General features: G+C 34.5%; 1 protein-coding gene across 1 annotated transcript in view; it reads right to left on the reverse strand.

Moving 5' to 3' along the window:
- Positions 1–16860, reverse strand: part of CNTLN (centlein) — a 218847-nt gene that overhangs the window by 108930 nt on the left and 93057 nt on the right. Inside the window, 2 exon segments of the mRNA XM_085568035.1 lie at positions 7238–7359; positions 12425–12550. Of these exon segments, the coding sequence (XP_085424161.1) occupies positions 7238–7359; positions 12425–12550 (248 nt within the window).

Below are 16860 nucleotides of genomic sequence, written 5' to 3' on the forward strand. Positions count from 1 at the left end.
AGAGGGTACATCACCCATCATAGGAATATCAAGAGAATTTTGTTCTTGTATCAGTCCTTTTAACCTTTATAAACCTCATATGACAATACACTAAAGTCTCTTGCCTACACACTGCTGTTAGTATGGAGCTGATTTCCATAATGCAAAGTAAGGATAAAAACAAATTACTTATTTTATTTCTCCTACTGAAGCATTTGAGATTATGGAAAATTTTGATGATTACATGTTTACATGCACCTTACTGTGTTTGGAAAAAGGCAAATACAACAATAATTCTTAGAAAATGCATTCTGAATTCCTTAGAAATTATAAAAATATTCCAACGCATTAGGATAGGTTAAACTTTTGAACATATTTTCATATTCTGCCTCATACAACAAAAGAAAACTAAGTAGTTTAACACAAAAATCATGCTGGGTCACAATAAAGGTCTGCTAAGCACCACATTTGACTTTCTAGAATTACAAAACAGGATACTTTAGGAAAGAGTTGAAAAGAAAAAGCAAGAATACATAAACAATGTTTAATAACGTTTGTTGTAAAGTATTATTTGTACTCTCTGAAACAAGTGTTTCTATGTTTTTTCAAAATTCAGTTCTTGAAGTTCCATATGGTATTATCAAAGCTGAGATACATGGAATAATAAAAATTTATAATGTCCCTTCCAAAGTCAGAACTATGCAAAGGCAAGTGGAAAATTAGCAGTGTATGTTGAATTATGTTTGCCAGAATGTACCAAGCACTGCTACCTTTACCAGAAATCCCAGAACTTCACAGAACGTACTATAGAGAAACTTATTTTCATTACTCACTCCTTATTCTCTTAAAATAGCAATCTGACATGTTATCAGCAATCAGTGTGCTTTGGTATTACTGACTGTAGGTTCACAGGCTTCATCTATGAACATTCTGTACAGTTTAATATGACACACACTTAGTACTTTGCTTTCATACGTGCATGCATATCTGTAAGACTAATAAATCAGACATTTCCATCTGAATGCTGAAGATCTTTTGTCTAGGCCAAACAGAGGAATAAGAAAAACACAGTTCTTCTGCAGGCAGCACGCTTACCACACGTACAACTAATCATTTCTAAACCAAATAATCTACAGAAATCATTCTGATCCAACAGCAAGGCAAGCAATAGCTCTGTGCAAGCAACAATACAAAGGGAAGCTAACACAGACTCCTTAACTTTCTCCACCATCTCGCTGCAATTTTTGCCCCTGACAACACCCAAATTTTATCATTAATGCAACTTTAATTCTGCATTTATCTGCTTCTGTATTATGAAAAAAATGTTTAGCTGTGTGACTCATGTTTTTAATATGACACAATTCCATCATATATGAGCGGGCACCAAAGTACAAGACATGTCTGATTAAATATGAAGGAACAAAGGAAAAACACAAACACATCTGATATAAAAAAACACATTAAGTCCTCAAATTTGTCTGTAAGCTAGGATGCAGGAAATTACAAGATCTGGTGGACACAGGTAAGGAATGTTCTAGAGACAAGCTTAACAATTAAAAAACATCAATCTCATTATCTTTGACAGAACCCTCTCACTGGAAAACAGTTGATAGAGTGACTGGTAAAAATGTAAGTGGAAGCTTGCCAGAAAAAAAATTACTTATCTTTAAAAAAAAGAATGAAATATGTAAAATTGTGAAGATTCCACTAGTTTATATTCCATAACAGTTTATATTCAGTCATCTATACGTTTCCAAAATCTGTGTCTAAAGGCCAAAGGGACAGGGTATTCCTATGCTCCAGCTAAATAGCTTTTGACACGGAAAAGCCAAAATAATTTAAATTAGCCAGCTTGCAATCAGGAAACAAAACAACTGGATGTGCAGTGAAGCAGTTCTGTGGAGTGGGACCTGTGAGTCCTTCAGGTCAACAAGTTGCCCATGAGCCAGCAGTGTGTCCTGAAGGTGCATTAGGAAGAGCATTACCAGAAGGCTGAGAAAGGTGATCCTGCCTCTCTGCTCAGCCTTGGTGAGGCCACGTCTGTATTGCTGTTTCCAGTTCTGAGTTCCTCTGGAAGGGAGTCATGAAGCCTCTGGTGTGGGTCCAGGGGAGAGCTAAAACCATAACAAATGTATGTGCATATTAAAGACATTTTACCTCACTGCTCTATCCCTCAGAAGATGGGAGAGAAAGTCTTTCTTACAATTAAATATATAAACAAGCAATAACAAATAATCCTCTTTTCGAGACATTCACTCTTTGGTTTAGCCAGAGAGAAATTTTACCTATTCAAAGTTAAAACTTGTACCAAAATAAAATCCCTACACTCTTCTTTAAGAAATGGTACATTGTTTTTGGTTTATGTATGATCTACATCAACTTAAGATAATCAGTATGTACTAGCCAGTTAAGTGCATTCACAAAGCTATGGGCTAACCTGATTTTCTTAACACTGCCTGTAATATTACACATGTAAGCAACTGGTCCAGCTCCACAAATCATGTCCTTTATCCATAGAACTTAAAAAACAATAGAAGCAATATAAAGAAGCTCTAGCCATATATCTAAAAAGTACAATAAATTTAGTATTGACTTTCTTAAGAAAATGAGCTAAAATCCTGAAATGGTGACTTCCTTCAACAAATTAAAGATTGTCACTATTAGAGAAAGACAGATATAAACCCTGCAATTATGCATTAATCTCTTTCTTATTTCAACAGGAAGTGATACTACCCTAAGGAACAGACGGCACCTAAATCCACACAAGGAGTTCACCTTAATGAACACAATGCTACACTGCCTTCTTACTAAATCCTTGGACAGCTATGAACCCATTTTGTCTTACAAATCCTGTATCTTGAAGAGCACAACTGTTTGCTCATGACACATCACCACAGTCTAGTCAAGGTCAATGATCTGCAACATACAAGAAATAAGGGTGTTCCCATAAAGGTGACTGCACAGGAACTCTAGAAAAGCAGTCCAACTGTACCAACCTTCAGCATGTGCACAATATATAAGCAATCTCTCTTGCATGGCTCTGTATGAAAAAAGAGGCTTATATAATTGCTCTTGAGTTACTATTGTCTGTGGTGAATGCGTTCACTAGTGATGGAAGGGGAATTACATGTATGCACTTACATACCTGGCAAGAAAGTGTTCTTTCCTACATAAAAATAAAAAATGAAAACCCACAAAATAATTTCATGTGATAATTTGTTGTTATATCTTCAAAACAGCAAAAAGAGGTGACAATGAAGTGACAAGAACAGGCACACAATTTTAAGTGGCAGATATAAGAATACCCCATGTAATACAGGTACTGGCAACATTGCCTATAATGCACTAATTGAGATTATGGTCAACACAAGGACTTACATAGAACAAAACAATTTGATGCTGTTGAAATTCTGTAAAAGCAGCCTTCATGGTATTGCCACAAAATGGGCTTATATTGTGATCCATTGGGAAAACACTTTTTTTTTAATGCTGACAAAAAGTCTGAATAAAACTTTTTCTGATGTCTTGATTCTTAAATTAAAACAAAAAATCATAGTCACTTACAGAAAGTGTTAAATCACAGCAAAGGGCTAATTATACCATACTAACTTCCTTTTGTCTAGTATAAAAGGACATTTTTTTACTTTGCCTGGCTGAGCGTAATAGCCTATGAATTATGAGATCAAAGCAGCAAACTGTATGTTTTCTAAAGTAAGAGTTTCCTTCACCAAGTTTTACACTTACTACAGCTGAAAGAGCTGTGTGAAGGGATCAGCACTAAACCCAAAGGACAGGCTATGCACAGCAAGAAAGAGAGCAACTCCCTCGTGCTTTTTGCAGGTCACTACCAAGGACCATGTTAGCAGATCCACACCAGACCCTTAACAGGCAGCTCTGCTGCTACCAGTAATTAGCTTGGACAGCTCTGGCTCCAGGAGTAGCAGCAAGGCTACACCATAATGAGCTCAGCTGGGATTAGCAGGACAGGGCAGGGAACCAAGAGAGCTGAGGCATTCTGCATTGCGTATGTATCACAGAGATCAAACAAGGATGGCTGGCTAGGTTATCCCCTCACCACCTCATTCCAAAAATGAAGCACGGCAGTGTGTAAAATACAGGCTAATGAAGAGCGACACCTCCAACAGATGAGAGCCACATTAATTAACACAATCCCTAGATCATGGAATACAGTTTCTGTTAGTGCTAGCAAACTTGTAACTTGTCACTGATTTAAGGGGGAGAGCGAAGGAAGGAAAAAAAAAAGAGTTGATGTTTTCCTTTCCTGCTTCTGGTAGATGTTTTTATAATGGAATTTTGCAAAGAATTCCTCTTGTATGGCCTGTAAAGCACTTTAGAATAAAACCAGTATGTTTCTTTACTTAAACACCATTTAAGAAACAAACTCACTTCTCAATCAGCAGCTATTTGTGCCCCCTTTTGAAAAAAGCCAGTTCATTCCACATCACATCAGGATCTTCTTGACAAAGCTGACAGAAGCCTGTATGCTGGTATCTGCTTTTACTATTTTCAAGGCTGTTTATGAGTTAAAAAAATGTTGCTTGTTTTCAAATATTTAAATGTTTTAGGAGAACCATAAAAAAAGCATCCCTGCTTTCAGAAAATACAAATTTTCAAGTACAGCATCCATTGAATCTGAATTTTGTATGAAGTATATGTTCTGAGGCATGAAATCTTAACTGTGGTAATAAAGAGAAGTTCAATTACATAGTTTCAGACAGATATTGTGCCAGTATGACACCATGCCTCCCAGGTGACGCAGCAGAATAGTGTCACCCACATTCTGACAATATTACTTTAAATACTGCTATGAGAAAGAAGAAGTTAAAATCATCACATAATCTCTTGAAAATTAAGGGAGAGTCATCAGCTCCCCTAATACCCCAGCAAGCCAATCTGGAAGTTGCAAGTAATGCTAAATCACACTTTTGTTCTACAATTTGATAAAGGAATTAACTATCTATGGATGAGAGTATGTATTAAGAAAAAGCAGATTGTCTTCAGAAGCACAGAAAAATAAAATTAAAATTAATTAAAATTATTTTTTTCTGGCATTAAAATATTTTTAGGTATTTTAATGATGCCAAAGATAAAAATAGTATTAAAAAATCCTTTATTAAATCAATTTAAAACTCTGCAATCCAAATTCCTACTGGGCATAGAAATAAACTCTCAGACAATGTGGTAACCTCTTAAGGCCCCCATCATCTTTGCAGTCACGTACATCAGTGCAAGTTGTATGTACACTGACAGGTGGATTAGGTCCCATCAGCTGCCATCTCAACAACAGATACTAATCTATGAAGAATATGGAGAATGGGGTCCTCCATCACTTACAAAGGATCAGAAATGCCACATAAGCACCTGATACTGAGCTCTTAATGCACAATTTACATTACAGCAGCACTATACAGCTTTTTGTGATACCAAAATAACAGAGTCTTATTGTTAAAGACTGCTTTTATTTGTGTCAGTCTACTTTCCTCTGTTTAAGCATATTAAAAATGAAAACCAGAAGTCCTTCAGTGTTGCTTCATACAAATCTAATCTGATAACAAAGACTATTGAAACCCTGTTTTTTCAGCTCATCTTAAATAGAGATGAAAAAAATGGATGACTAAGTGAAGACTGAGCATTATATTCTCCCCAATATCTACTTTTCCCAAATACATTAATTATAACACAAGCTCGTCTCATTTACTTTAAACAGAAGTAACCTTTGTCTCTCTTTCCCATTTCTTTTTAATTTTTTTAACTATCAGAACCAGAACACCCAGTGCTTCACTGTATATCAAGTTTAAGATTTTAATGTCTTTATCTAGTTCACTTTTTTTTATCTCTTAGCCTTGGACTCTCAGTGGATATGAAAGCCTGTCTAGGTATAGACACAGAATTAAATAATTTCATTGAATTTAGTAACTATCATCCTTAAAAGTCACTTCCAGATTGCACTAAATTTAAAACAGTGAACTAGAAGGAAAAAAATCCTTACAAAACCTTTTCATTATAATTTACCCCAATATATTTGCCATTGTGCTTAGGTATTTAAAAAAATGCTTCCCTGCTACCACCGATGCCCATAGCAATTTTATACTTCACCATTGTTTCCACCCACATCTTTTTTTTGCCTTTTTTAAAGAGAAACCACTCCTACTAAATGGTAGTATTTCAAAGCAATGCAAATCTACTAAGATAGGCCATAGCATTATTCATATATAAGGAACAGTTTATCATTCACAGTAGGATGTTTTATGTCACCCCAGACTCTGAATAGCTACGAGTTTTGCAGCACTTTCTGTGACTCTCCTTATCTTTGGAGGGAGTTGAAAAGTTAGTGTCTATATTAGTCAGTATTGTTCTGACTGCAAAAATAATTTAGTAAGACACACAAGTGTTTACTGAGCTGTTAGGTGCATGCTAAAGCCCTGCTAAAGCCACAAGGAAATTACTTTCTTGAAACAGGTCCTGAAAAACACAGTGCTTGATAACTGAACTGATAAGAAATGTTTTCATACCTTGAATTGCATCTGTTTACCAAAAATTCTGTCTGCTAAGGACTTAAAAAAAGAATTTCTGCATAAAATTTTCACTGTTCCGTATAGAGCCTAAGGGAGAATGATATACAGAATGTTCATTATGCAAATTTTATGTGGTAAAGTCTTTCCTCTTTCCATTAATGAAGATATATTACTGCATTTTTTCGTAAAATTATCAGAAATCATTTGTTTTTAAATAATTTAACAGATGAAAACACCGTGCTTTCATGCACATATTATTTTCTCTATAAGGAAGGAGATTTTAGCCTCAGTTAATATATGAATCAATAAATGTTAGAGGATATTGTTTCTATATTTTAATGAATAAAACTATCTTTAAAAACTATTTGAAAAATAATGAGCAACTGCTGTGTTACAGAAAATTAAAAATATATAGTCAACAAAATAAATGAGTGAGGAATTAGACAAATGCAAGTAAGCAGTCCTAGCTGACCTTTCTCCAGTACTCAGGCTATCAATGAGAGCCTAAATAAAATAAGTCAGCTCAATATATTTCCTCTTGGTTTCAACTACAATTTTTCTCACATGGGGTAAACTGTGTATTCTGCTGTAACAAAGGATAGTCTTGATCACCACATAGTAGCTTCTTCCTTCAAATCACATTCTCTTTTGAATACCTATGAAATACTTCTGTTCACATTTCTTCTGTAAGGAAAATGTTTTTAATGAGCTATGTAACTTACCTGCTATTGCCCTCTTCCCACTGCTGTAATTGCTCTTTTAGTGCTCTGTAGTTGGTCTGTAACATCTGCAGCCTTTCTTCATGTTTTTCATAGCCTGCTCTTAGCTCTTAAGATTCTCGAGACTGTATGAAACCAGAAAAACAAAATCAGAGTTGGACAAAATGTAAAAGAGTGTTACACAGATCACATGAAACAAAGGATCTCTTTTAGCAACTACTATGAGACTCAGAAATCTAAACAGAAAGACCAGCACTCGCAGTCCTTGAGGTCAAAGTTTTCTTACTACTACTTTGGAAAATTCTGATGATTCAGCAATTCATTTAACTATTATTTTCAGGCTGCTGAAAGTTTTAAAAATTTACAACCAAAATGCCAGCTTTTATCTAGTGAAAGCATAAGCCTAATACATTTTAAAACACATAGGCTGAAAAAGGATTGTTGGCATTGTTTTTTCATTCAAACTACTTTTTTTCCCAATGGAAAACTGATCTATGTACTTTCAAGGGAAATACTGGACATATGAAAAAAACTTACATTTAAATGGCTTCAGGATTTCCTCACAAAGTAAGCTGTTTCTGTAAATATATATACACCTGCAACACCCAGACTTTTTCCTCTAGTAATGCAGCAAACAAGAAATAAACACAATTTTTACAATAACTTTTATATAATCAAAATCATACAAAAAATATACATAGCAAAAAGTAAAATACACCTTGATTTATATTACAGGATAGCATCATGTAAGCTTAAAAACAGACTTTCCTAAATGACAATACAGTCCTCTTGGGAAAAAAACAAACAAACAAACAAACAACAAAAAAAAAAAAACAAAAAACAAACAAACAAAAAAAACACAAAAACAAAAACAAAAACAAAAACAAAAACAAAAACAAAAAACCCACAAAAAAACAAACAAAAAAAACACCCAAAAAACCCCAAAAAAACCCACAAAAAAACCACCAAAACAACACTAAGAAGAAGAATTTCACACTATGAAGCTAGTCAAACTCTGGCATACACTAGTAAAGAATTCACCAGCACAGAATTCATTATGTTGTAGCAAAATTTACCATCAGAGCTTCATTTTCAGTTCAATGGGAGCTCTGCTTGTAGAGCAACTACAGAACAAAATAAATCAGAATACCTTATTTGCAAGTATTTACTCTGCTTATATGTAAGGAGGACTTTTCAGCATTAGTCAATAAATTAGATAGATGAATAGTCAGAGCTGCAAACAATAAAAATTGAATCCCACTATAAAAACATGGCAAGGGTTTCCAGAGTACTCACAACTATGAAGCACCTATAATAAAATTGGCTTATCAAATGTACCCAGCTTTTGTGGTGCACAGAGTTGACAGATACCAGCTAAAGTTTCAAACAGTACTATATACAAAATTCCAGAACTTTTCTGGAAGTGATTCAGGAAACAAAAGGAGAAGATTTAGGAACACAATCAAGTCCAAAGTGGACTAAATACTACCTTACCACGAAATATTTTCCCAAAGTGCTTGTGGTAGGATTTTTCCCTGAAACAACCTCTAAACCAAATACATTTATAAATTTTGAACTGTTAAAAAAGTACTTTTGACTAGTTTTATGTGACTCATCTAAATACCACAATGATATTAAAAACAACCACATAAACAGCAATATAAATCTTAGACTAAGAACATAGAGACCATTACCAAGCTTTGCAAGAGGAAATTTTCACAAGAATACAATTATAGATGTTGTGTTTTCAAAAGAAGTTCATGAAACAACTGTTCTGAGATTTTTTGATATTGCTAGCAAAAACTGGTCAAGTCTGGCAGGGTACTACAAAACAATGTCTTTAATATAAATCCTCAGAAGCTTATTAGTGTCAATGCCCTTTCAGAGATGCAACCAACTGTAGAATTTGGCCTTTCCTATTTATGAATCTGGATTTTTCATTATTGCTTACCTGTTCTATTATCCATTCTGTTACAGTTACTGCCTTCCCTTATCACTTGCTCTGCTCCTGCAGAAATAGAAGTTAGACAATTAACTGCCCTAATCACTCTCTCTATTGAATTAAGCACTTCAGGACTTAAAATATTCACTGAAATTTCCATAATCTGTTAGATTCATCTCTGTCTGAATTATGTTACATTTCATAACTAAACCATCTTGTACACAGTTTTGTATATATTCACAGACATGGGACAGAATAACCATCTCTAGCAATGCTGGACCTCCAGATTATTCTCCAGCTGCCCCCTGTCATCTATAGTACTTCCCATGCAACAGTAACACAAAGTTCAATCTGCAGGAGGAAAAACCCCACTGCCTATGTCTTTTTTTTTATTTTGGAAGGCTGCTCAGACAAGTCAAAAGATTCTAATCACTAATTCAAATTTTAATTGAAATTGACCTTCTATTACAGTAAAAAGGAAATTTTAAAAACTACACTGAATCAATTATTTGACTGTGCTTAGGCTTACAAGAACTGAGGCCCCTAATAGTCACAAAAATAGTTTTTTTCCACAAACAGTTATGTGGAAAATGCAATATTAATCTCTTTTCATTTGTACACTATATATGGACTACATATGAAATATGAGGTCAATGTGAGTGTGGTGTTGCTCACACAAACAAGTATTAAGGTGGCTCTAAAGACTGGTGTGCATATTCTAGTTTTATTTACCTTCAAAACATTTAGAACCTAAAACAGATGAGAAAACTCAAAGGGAAGAGCTCCTCTTGGTTTTGAGACCTTTCCAGTTAAAGCCAGGATTATCTCCTCTAGGCTACTCCAGCGATCACAGCTCTAGAAGCAATACAGGAGAAGATCAGTGTATTCTTAGTTTGTATCAAATACCTACTTCTCAACAACCAAACTCTTACCCACTTCTTAAAGACCCACAGTAGATTGAAGTACTTATGCTTTGGACCAATCTAAGTAGCAGCTTGATAATTTGTTCTTTTAAAGCAAAAAAAACCCTCTTACTTATTTTGATGTTCTCTTCCATAATCAAGGGTGCAATCAGGTGTGCTCTGTTACTTTTTAGGATGCCCAGAAACAAAGCTAATGCTGTGTAAGACTCTGAATTTAAATTATTAGCACATTTATACTAGCAATGAAGATACTAAGAGCCAACTTTTCTTACTGAGAAATGAGTCAGCTGAGAGAACTGGAAAAACCTGTGAATGGGACCTTGACATTTTCTGCTCGTTTGCAATACTGAGTGGTCCTGAAAACCCCAAAAATAGAGCTGTTCCTTTTATATTATTATTGTTAGCAATTTTTCAAAAGGACTAATGTATAAAGGCACCATTTCATGTTCCAGACATGCATTATTAGTGTGTGTATTGACAGAGCAACCATTTCTCTGAGCAAGAAAATTTCAAGCAATCATACAGACAACACTGGGTTTAAAGAGGCAATAATGCAAGGACTAGTTTTGAAAATGTGGGTCAAATCCATTTTTCGTTGCTAGAAACAATGCCCAAGAGAAGGCTAGCATTAAGAAATCATAGAATAGCAACAGAAATGTTCTGACATTAACTTTATGACAGCTTAGTTCACTGTCATGTCAGCAGTAGCCTCATCAAAATATGAATGTAGTGCCCCAACAGTGTTTATTATGATGACCTGGGCCTCTACAGCTTCTTTTCAACCCATTAAAGTATTCTGCAAAAGAAGCCAAGTAGATTTGCACGAGAACAAGCAAGAAGTTAATGTGTTCACTTTCAAGGGGATATTTAGCTCTTAAAGACATCATGGATGTCTGTGATAGAGATCCCATGCCTATAATATCATAAAGCTGTACAGATTTTTAAATTATACTTTAAGATTAAATAGAAGATAAGTAAAGGCAGTATGGTGAATGGTACAAATTATTATATGAGGTTATGCAGAGAGTTCTCTTCTGCATCTGCTTTCCTTCACTCCTCTTTCCAAAAGAAATGTGTAGCTCTCTATCATTTAAGGCAATAGCCATAGACTGCAGCGTGTTTTGCTTCCAAGAGCAGAACAGCTGCAGCTCACAGTTCCAAAATAATCTGTAGCACCAGCGTCAGGTAGGCCAAGTAAGAGTAATGAACAGGAAGCCTCCCAAAGGCCAGTTCTCAGGTTTAGCTGGTGGGACATGCCTTAGAGTACTCAACAGAGAGAAAAAACAAAACAAAATTAATTTTCTGTCTCCCAGGAACAAGACAACCTGGAAGACTGAATTTGAAATCTAAATAATCTCTCCTGTTCATGTACTCCCCATGTGTTATGACAATGCTTTAAACTCTCCCAAGTATACAGATCGATGAACTGCAGCCTTTTGCTGAAATATACATCCTACTTACAGTTTTTCTAAAATTAACTTATCATTATGGTTGGTAGAGCTTCCAAATTTTTTCACTTACATAACTTTTATTATAGGATGTTCAATACAACCAATTCTCCTTTAGGTACACATACTTGAAAATATATTTCAAATTCCATAACTGAACAATTATAAGCAACACAAAAAAGAGAAGGAGGAGAGGGAGGAAAGGGAGGAGAGGGAAGAGGATGAATTTTAAGTGTTTAAAAAAAAATTACTCAGGGTTTGCATTTTGTATTCAGAGATGCAATTTTAAACCAATAGTTTGTTTAAAAGTTCCTGTATCTCTGTAGAAAAATACCAAAGTAGCAAACACAGCTACAAAAATCTGTGAAACAAGGACAAAATGAGCAACTGTAAAACAAGCTCAACTAAGATTTTCTACAAAGGGGTGGAGCGAGGGGGATTGTTATTATTTTTTTAAACAGCAACTCTTAGACCAGCACCTAACTGAGACATAACTTACACAATTTCCAGGGGTCAATCTTTTTTAAGTTATTTCAGCATTTTAAAGTATGGCTTTATTGTACAGGAAAGAAGTCTTTGTACGTTCAGTGCTTCTTTCTGATTTACTTCATATGAGCACATCCATTTCTCAGAATATATATATGTACTCACACACAAACTTTGAAAATGTATTTAACAAGTATGTGTTATTGATGATAGCGCAATTAAGCTTCCACAGGACTGTAAGACTACTCACACTGTAAAGCAAAAAGAAAAAATTTGTTGTAAAACAAATGGAGAGTGTATTTTTAATTTTTAAAATGTCTGTTTTGGTATATCTTTATCTATGCAAGCTTATAGCTAGCAGGCTTTTTATTTATTTTTATTTAATGTTCACCTTTAGCTGTAGTGTCTTCTCTAAGTTTTCAATCTTCCTTTCAGCTATTTTAAGCTTCTTTAGTTCCTCTGACTCTCTAAAAGAGCTCTTTGGGGACAGAGACCTTGAACGTTTCACAGGTGGTTCCTGGAGAATAAAAGAAGGACATGGTTGAACTAGTTGGAACACCGGATTATGAAAGACATGCAGAATTAAAGAAGAAGTAATTTTGAATACTAATAATGAATTATAAAAAAAAAAAATCTGCATGGAATACCAGAGAAATAACAAGCAGAATTACCACAGCGCTACCACTAAAGGTTTCTCTGTGACTCGTTAATGAGAATATTCATTTACATTTACATTGTTTCTTTCAGAATAATGATGTCCCATTAGGGAAGACTAAAGGGTTATAGACTCAGAAATGCAAGAAACCTCATTACAAAGGAGGGGATAGAGGCTGGTCTAATTGCTCTATAAGGGTCCAAGGTTACACTTGATAGGACAACCAGAAACAAGAGGGAAAGGATTTTTTTCCCTTTGAAATAGTTTAACACACTGTGAAGTTGAAGGAACAATATGCTTGAGGAATATAAATACAACAGACAGTAGATCTTATACCATAATGACCATATGGTCATTAACTATAATGTGACTAACTAGAGACAAGAATATGTGTTTATATTATGTACAGCTTCATACAGCAATCTGGAGAAAGAGTATGTGAAAGTAACACTTAAACTGGGCAGCTTTCTTGTTCACTCTATGTCATATGTCCTTATGGCAGAGAAAGAAAGGCCTCATAAAATTAGACTTTCAGATTTTTGGAATAACTTTGGTTAAGATAAGTGAAATACTAACACACACTAAATGCCAATCAGGCAAAATACTGTTGTGGCAACACATGAAGTCAAACAGAAACTTAAGGTAAATTGTGATTATTCTTGTTGCCATATGCTTTATGCCACTTGCTCTGGGAAAACACTGATATACAATAAAATGAATTAGGGATGAATTCTTCTTCAATACTGTAGATGTCAATATTTTCACTAGTCCATTAAATTAATTTAATCTTGAAGCGTATCTTAATTAGCAACTGACATTTTTCTCCTTGACCACTACCTTCCAGTATGAAATATTTTTAAGACATCATATACCACATTTTCATTTTAAATAGTACAGGTTGCTAAAAAGAAGAAAAAAAAAATCTATCATGAAATATCAGAGAACAGTAGCATTTCATATTTATATTTATGAATTTATAATGTGGTTTTGTCATTTGATTTCAGGATTCTTCTGCTTATGACACATACCTGAAAGAGACGTAAGAAAGCCCAACAAACAACCAAGCAAAATTTTTTAGGAAAAGTGTTACACCCTCACAAAAAAAACCCCAACCAAAACAAAAACTAATTCAAACAAAATAAACAAAACAAAACAACTCCAACAACCCAAAACTAAAAAACAACACAACCCACAAAACAAAACAACCAAAAACAAACAAACAAACAAAAAAATAAAAGAAAAAAACCCAAAAAAACCCACCAAGAATAAACCAAAACAAACACCATAATGCCCCCTCAAAAAAAAAAACCCAAAAAAACAACAACCGCAAAACCAAACCAGAACTAACATCTGTAAAGAGTTTTAGGACATTTAAAATCCAAATACCAAAAAATATAATCATCTTCAAAGTCCCAGATTTTGTGAATAAAATTAAGAGCTTTAAAAAAAAAAGGCAAACAAAACCCAACCCTCCTATCTTCTACATTCCTTGATCATTATACACAGTCAATGACTGTACTATGCATTATTATTTTAAGAACTGTTTTCTAGGTAAATTTTATGCTTGTATAGAGAAAATCTGGAATATACACAGTTTCTTTGAAATGAGAAATAGAAGGTCAAAGAATTCTGCTTACTGCCAAAGTGAAGGACAACAAAGGAGTGGCTCAACCAGCATCAGACTCTTAAGAATTAATAGGTAGAGAAAAACTGAGAAGGAACAGAGAAAAGAGAAAAAAAAAATACAGAAAAGGGTAAAATACACTGTCTTACTAGTCTAGTCAACAGCTGATCAGATACAATTAGTACATAATAATTTTATGTATATATATATGTGTGTGTGTAGATATATATATTATACACACATATAGAGTTTATATTTAGCTACCTGGGAATGTGCTAGAGCCAAGGTATGTGAAAAAAAGAGAAAACCTTTAACTATTTATGGATACAGAAATTATTACCTATTACCTGTGACAATGGATGGGATTGGTGATATGTATAAAGAGCATTCTATTACTTTTTCCTTTTTTCGTGATCAGACTCGGGGTCTGTGGAGAAAGGGTGCTGGATCTGGGCTTTACAGTTGCACAAAGGTAGTTTGAACTCAATCTTTGCTAAGGAGGTAAAGAGTTCTATCAAGTCAAAGGAGACTGTGTTGTAAAATACCCTGTAATTGGATTGCCTGGGGCTGCTGCAAAACTCAGTTTGAAAGATGGCATCAGTAAAAATCTTCTCACAAGTGCAAACTTTACCACTGTTGCTGCCATCAAATATAAACACTAAATTTTTAATTCAGTCCTCAAATTCTACAAAAAATTCTGACATATGTCTATTAAATATATGCAGAAATATATATAATGTTTCAAAATGTAATGTTTCAAAAATTTTCAACATGTTTAGGAGAAAAAAGCCCCTCCAATTTTATCAATGAAGATTGTTAATCCAAGTCAGTAAAGGAATCCAAATCAGAATATTTTTCACTGAATTTTCCTTAAACATTTTTCCCAAAGACTAAATCAAATAGCAGAAAAACCAGAAATAAACAGTTTCTAATATATGATAGATATGAAACTTTGAGACAGAAGATTTAGCATAAAGAAATAGCAGGTAAGTCGATGGGACACACATTTACTGACAATGAAGGCACACAAGCAGAAAAAGAAAATATGCCTATTTCTAAACAACCTTCTATTACCTGTCTGCACAATGAAAGACCCCATGGGACGAAACTGCAAATAGCCATGTTCTTGAATTCAACAGGTTTTGTGTTGAATAAAGTGTCAAAACAAGCCAAATAAAACAAACAGACAAAAAAAACCCCATTACAACCAACGAAAGGGGAAAAAAAAAAAAAAAAAAAAACAACCCACCAATTAAAAAAACCCCTAAACCCAAACCAAAGTAGGGAAGTCAGAACTCCTCTTGAAATGTCTTAGGAGCACTTTGTCTGTACAGGCTTGATATCAATGACTGCCAAGATACAGGTCTGATGACAGTGGGTAAGAATCTTAGTGATTTTATCAATTGAAGAAACAGAAACATTGTTGAGGCTGAACCCAAGACTGACCAGATAGAGGTGGGGGTTTTTAGAAAGAAAAATGGTAAATTCTTGATTCGCTATGTTTCAACAGGAACTTTACTAGTACTGCAAGTTAATACATCTTTCAGTATCTTGACATTACAGACCTAGGAGAATGATACAGATTGTACAGGAATAAAAGGCAATTCTAATTCCCATGCACCATACCATGGGAAAGCTTAGCTAAAAACCCTATTGAATTAGCCAGCAGACATATGAATGTCAGTTTAATCAGCTAACAAAAATCATGTATTCCTCACAAAGTTTAAGCTCCAAAAAGAGCTCTAGGAAGGTCAAGCCACTGACTCCTTCATAGACTTCATGATTTCATAGACAACAGCACTCAGCTACACCACTTTTCACATAGACAGAACTATGCTTGTTACAATTGCCTCTAAATACACACTTCACAGTATCATGAAACAGGACATCACAACAACATTTAACAAAGCTTTTAAACACCTCTCAAAGAGTAAGTTGTTTCTATTACTCAGTACAACTGTAGGCAAGGGATGTGGAATTCTGCAATTCACAAAGAAACCAACACAAGGCTATAGATGTATCTATGCTGTTGCATATATAAACACAGCCAAAAGCATGCAGTTATGTGGCCATACATCTCAATTTATTGCACTAGTGCCAAGTTTCTTTTTGTAGCAGGCTCTTCTTTTCAACACCTTTCCAATAATTACTTCTTTCAAAGCCTTTGAAACCTTTTTTTGGAGCAGTAAGTCATCAAAGCACTGTCATTCTAATCAGAAGTGATTCCATGCTTATTTGTTCTTTGTATCCTGGGAATGTACATAAGGGGGAATGAAGGGCAGCACAACAGTCTTTGTAAAGTCAAAAGGATCATCTTTTTAAAACAAACATTGAATATCCCACATATTCTTCCTGTCAAATCATGTGCTAATGACTTCTGACAGTAATGATTTTGTCACAAAAGGCTGAAAAACAAGGGAATGAGAAGATATTCATTGAAAAGGAAAAAGAGTAAAGTACTACCATAGCAATACTACCTTCTCCATTTTAGAAAATCTGGAGTTTTTCCACAGTTTCACTGACTGTGTTGCCTACATAAAGGAGCTCG

Source organism: Lonchura striata, chromosome Z (assembly GCF_050655825.1).
Source record: "Lonchura striata isolate lonStrDom1 chromosome Z, ASM5065582v1, whole genome shotgun sequence".
In the NCBI taxonomy this organism is placed as follows: Eukaryota; Metazoa; Chordata; class Aves; order Passeriformes; family Estrildidae; genus Lonchura; species Lonchura striata.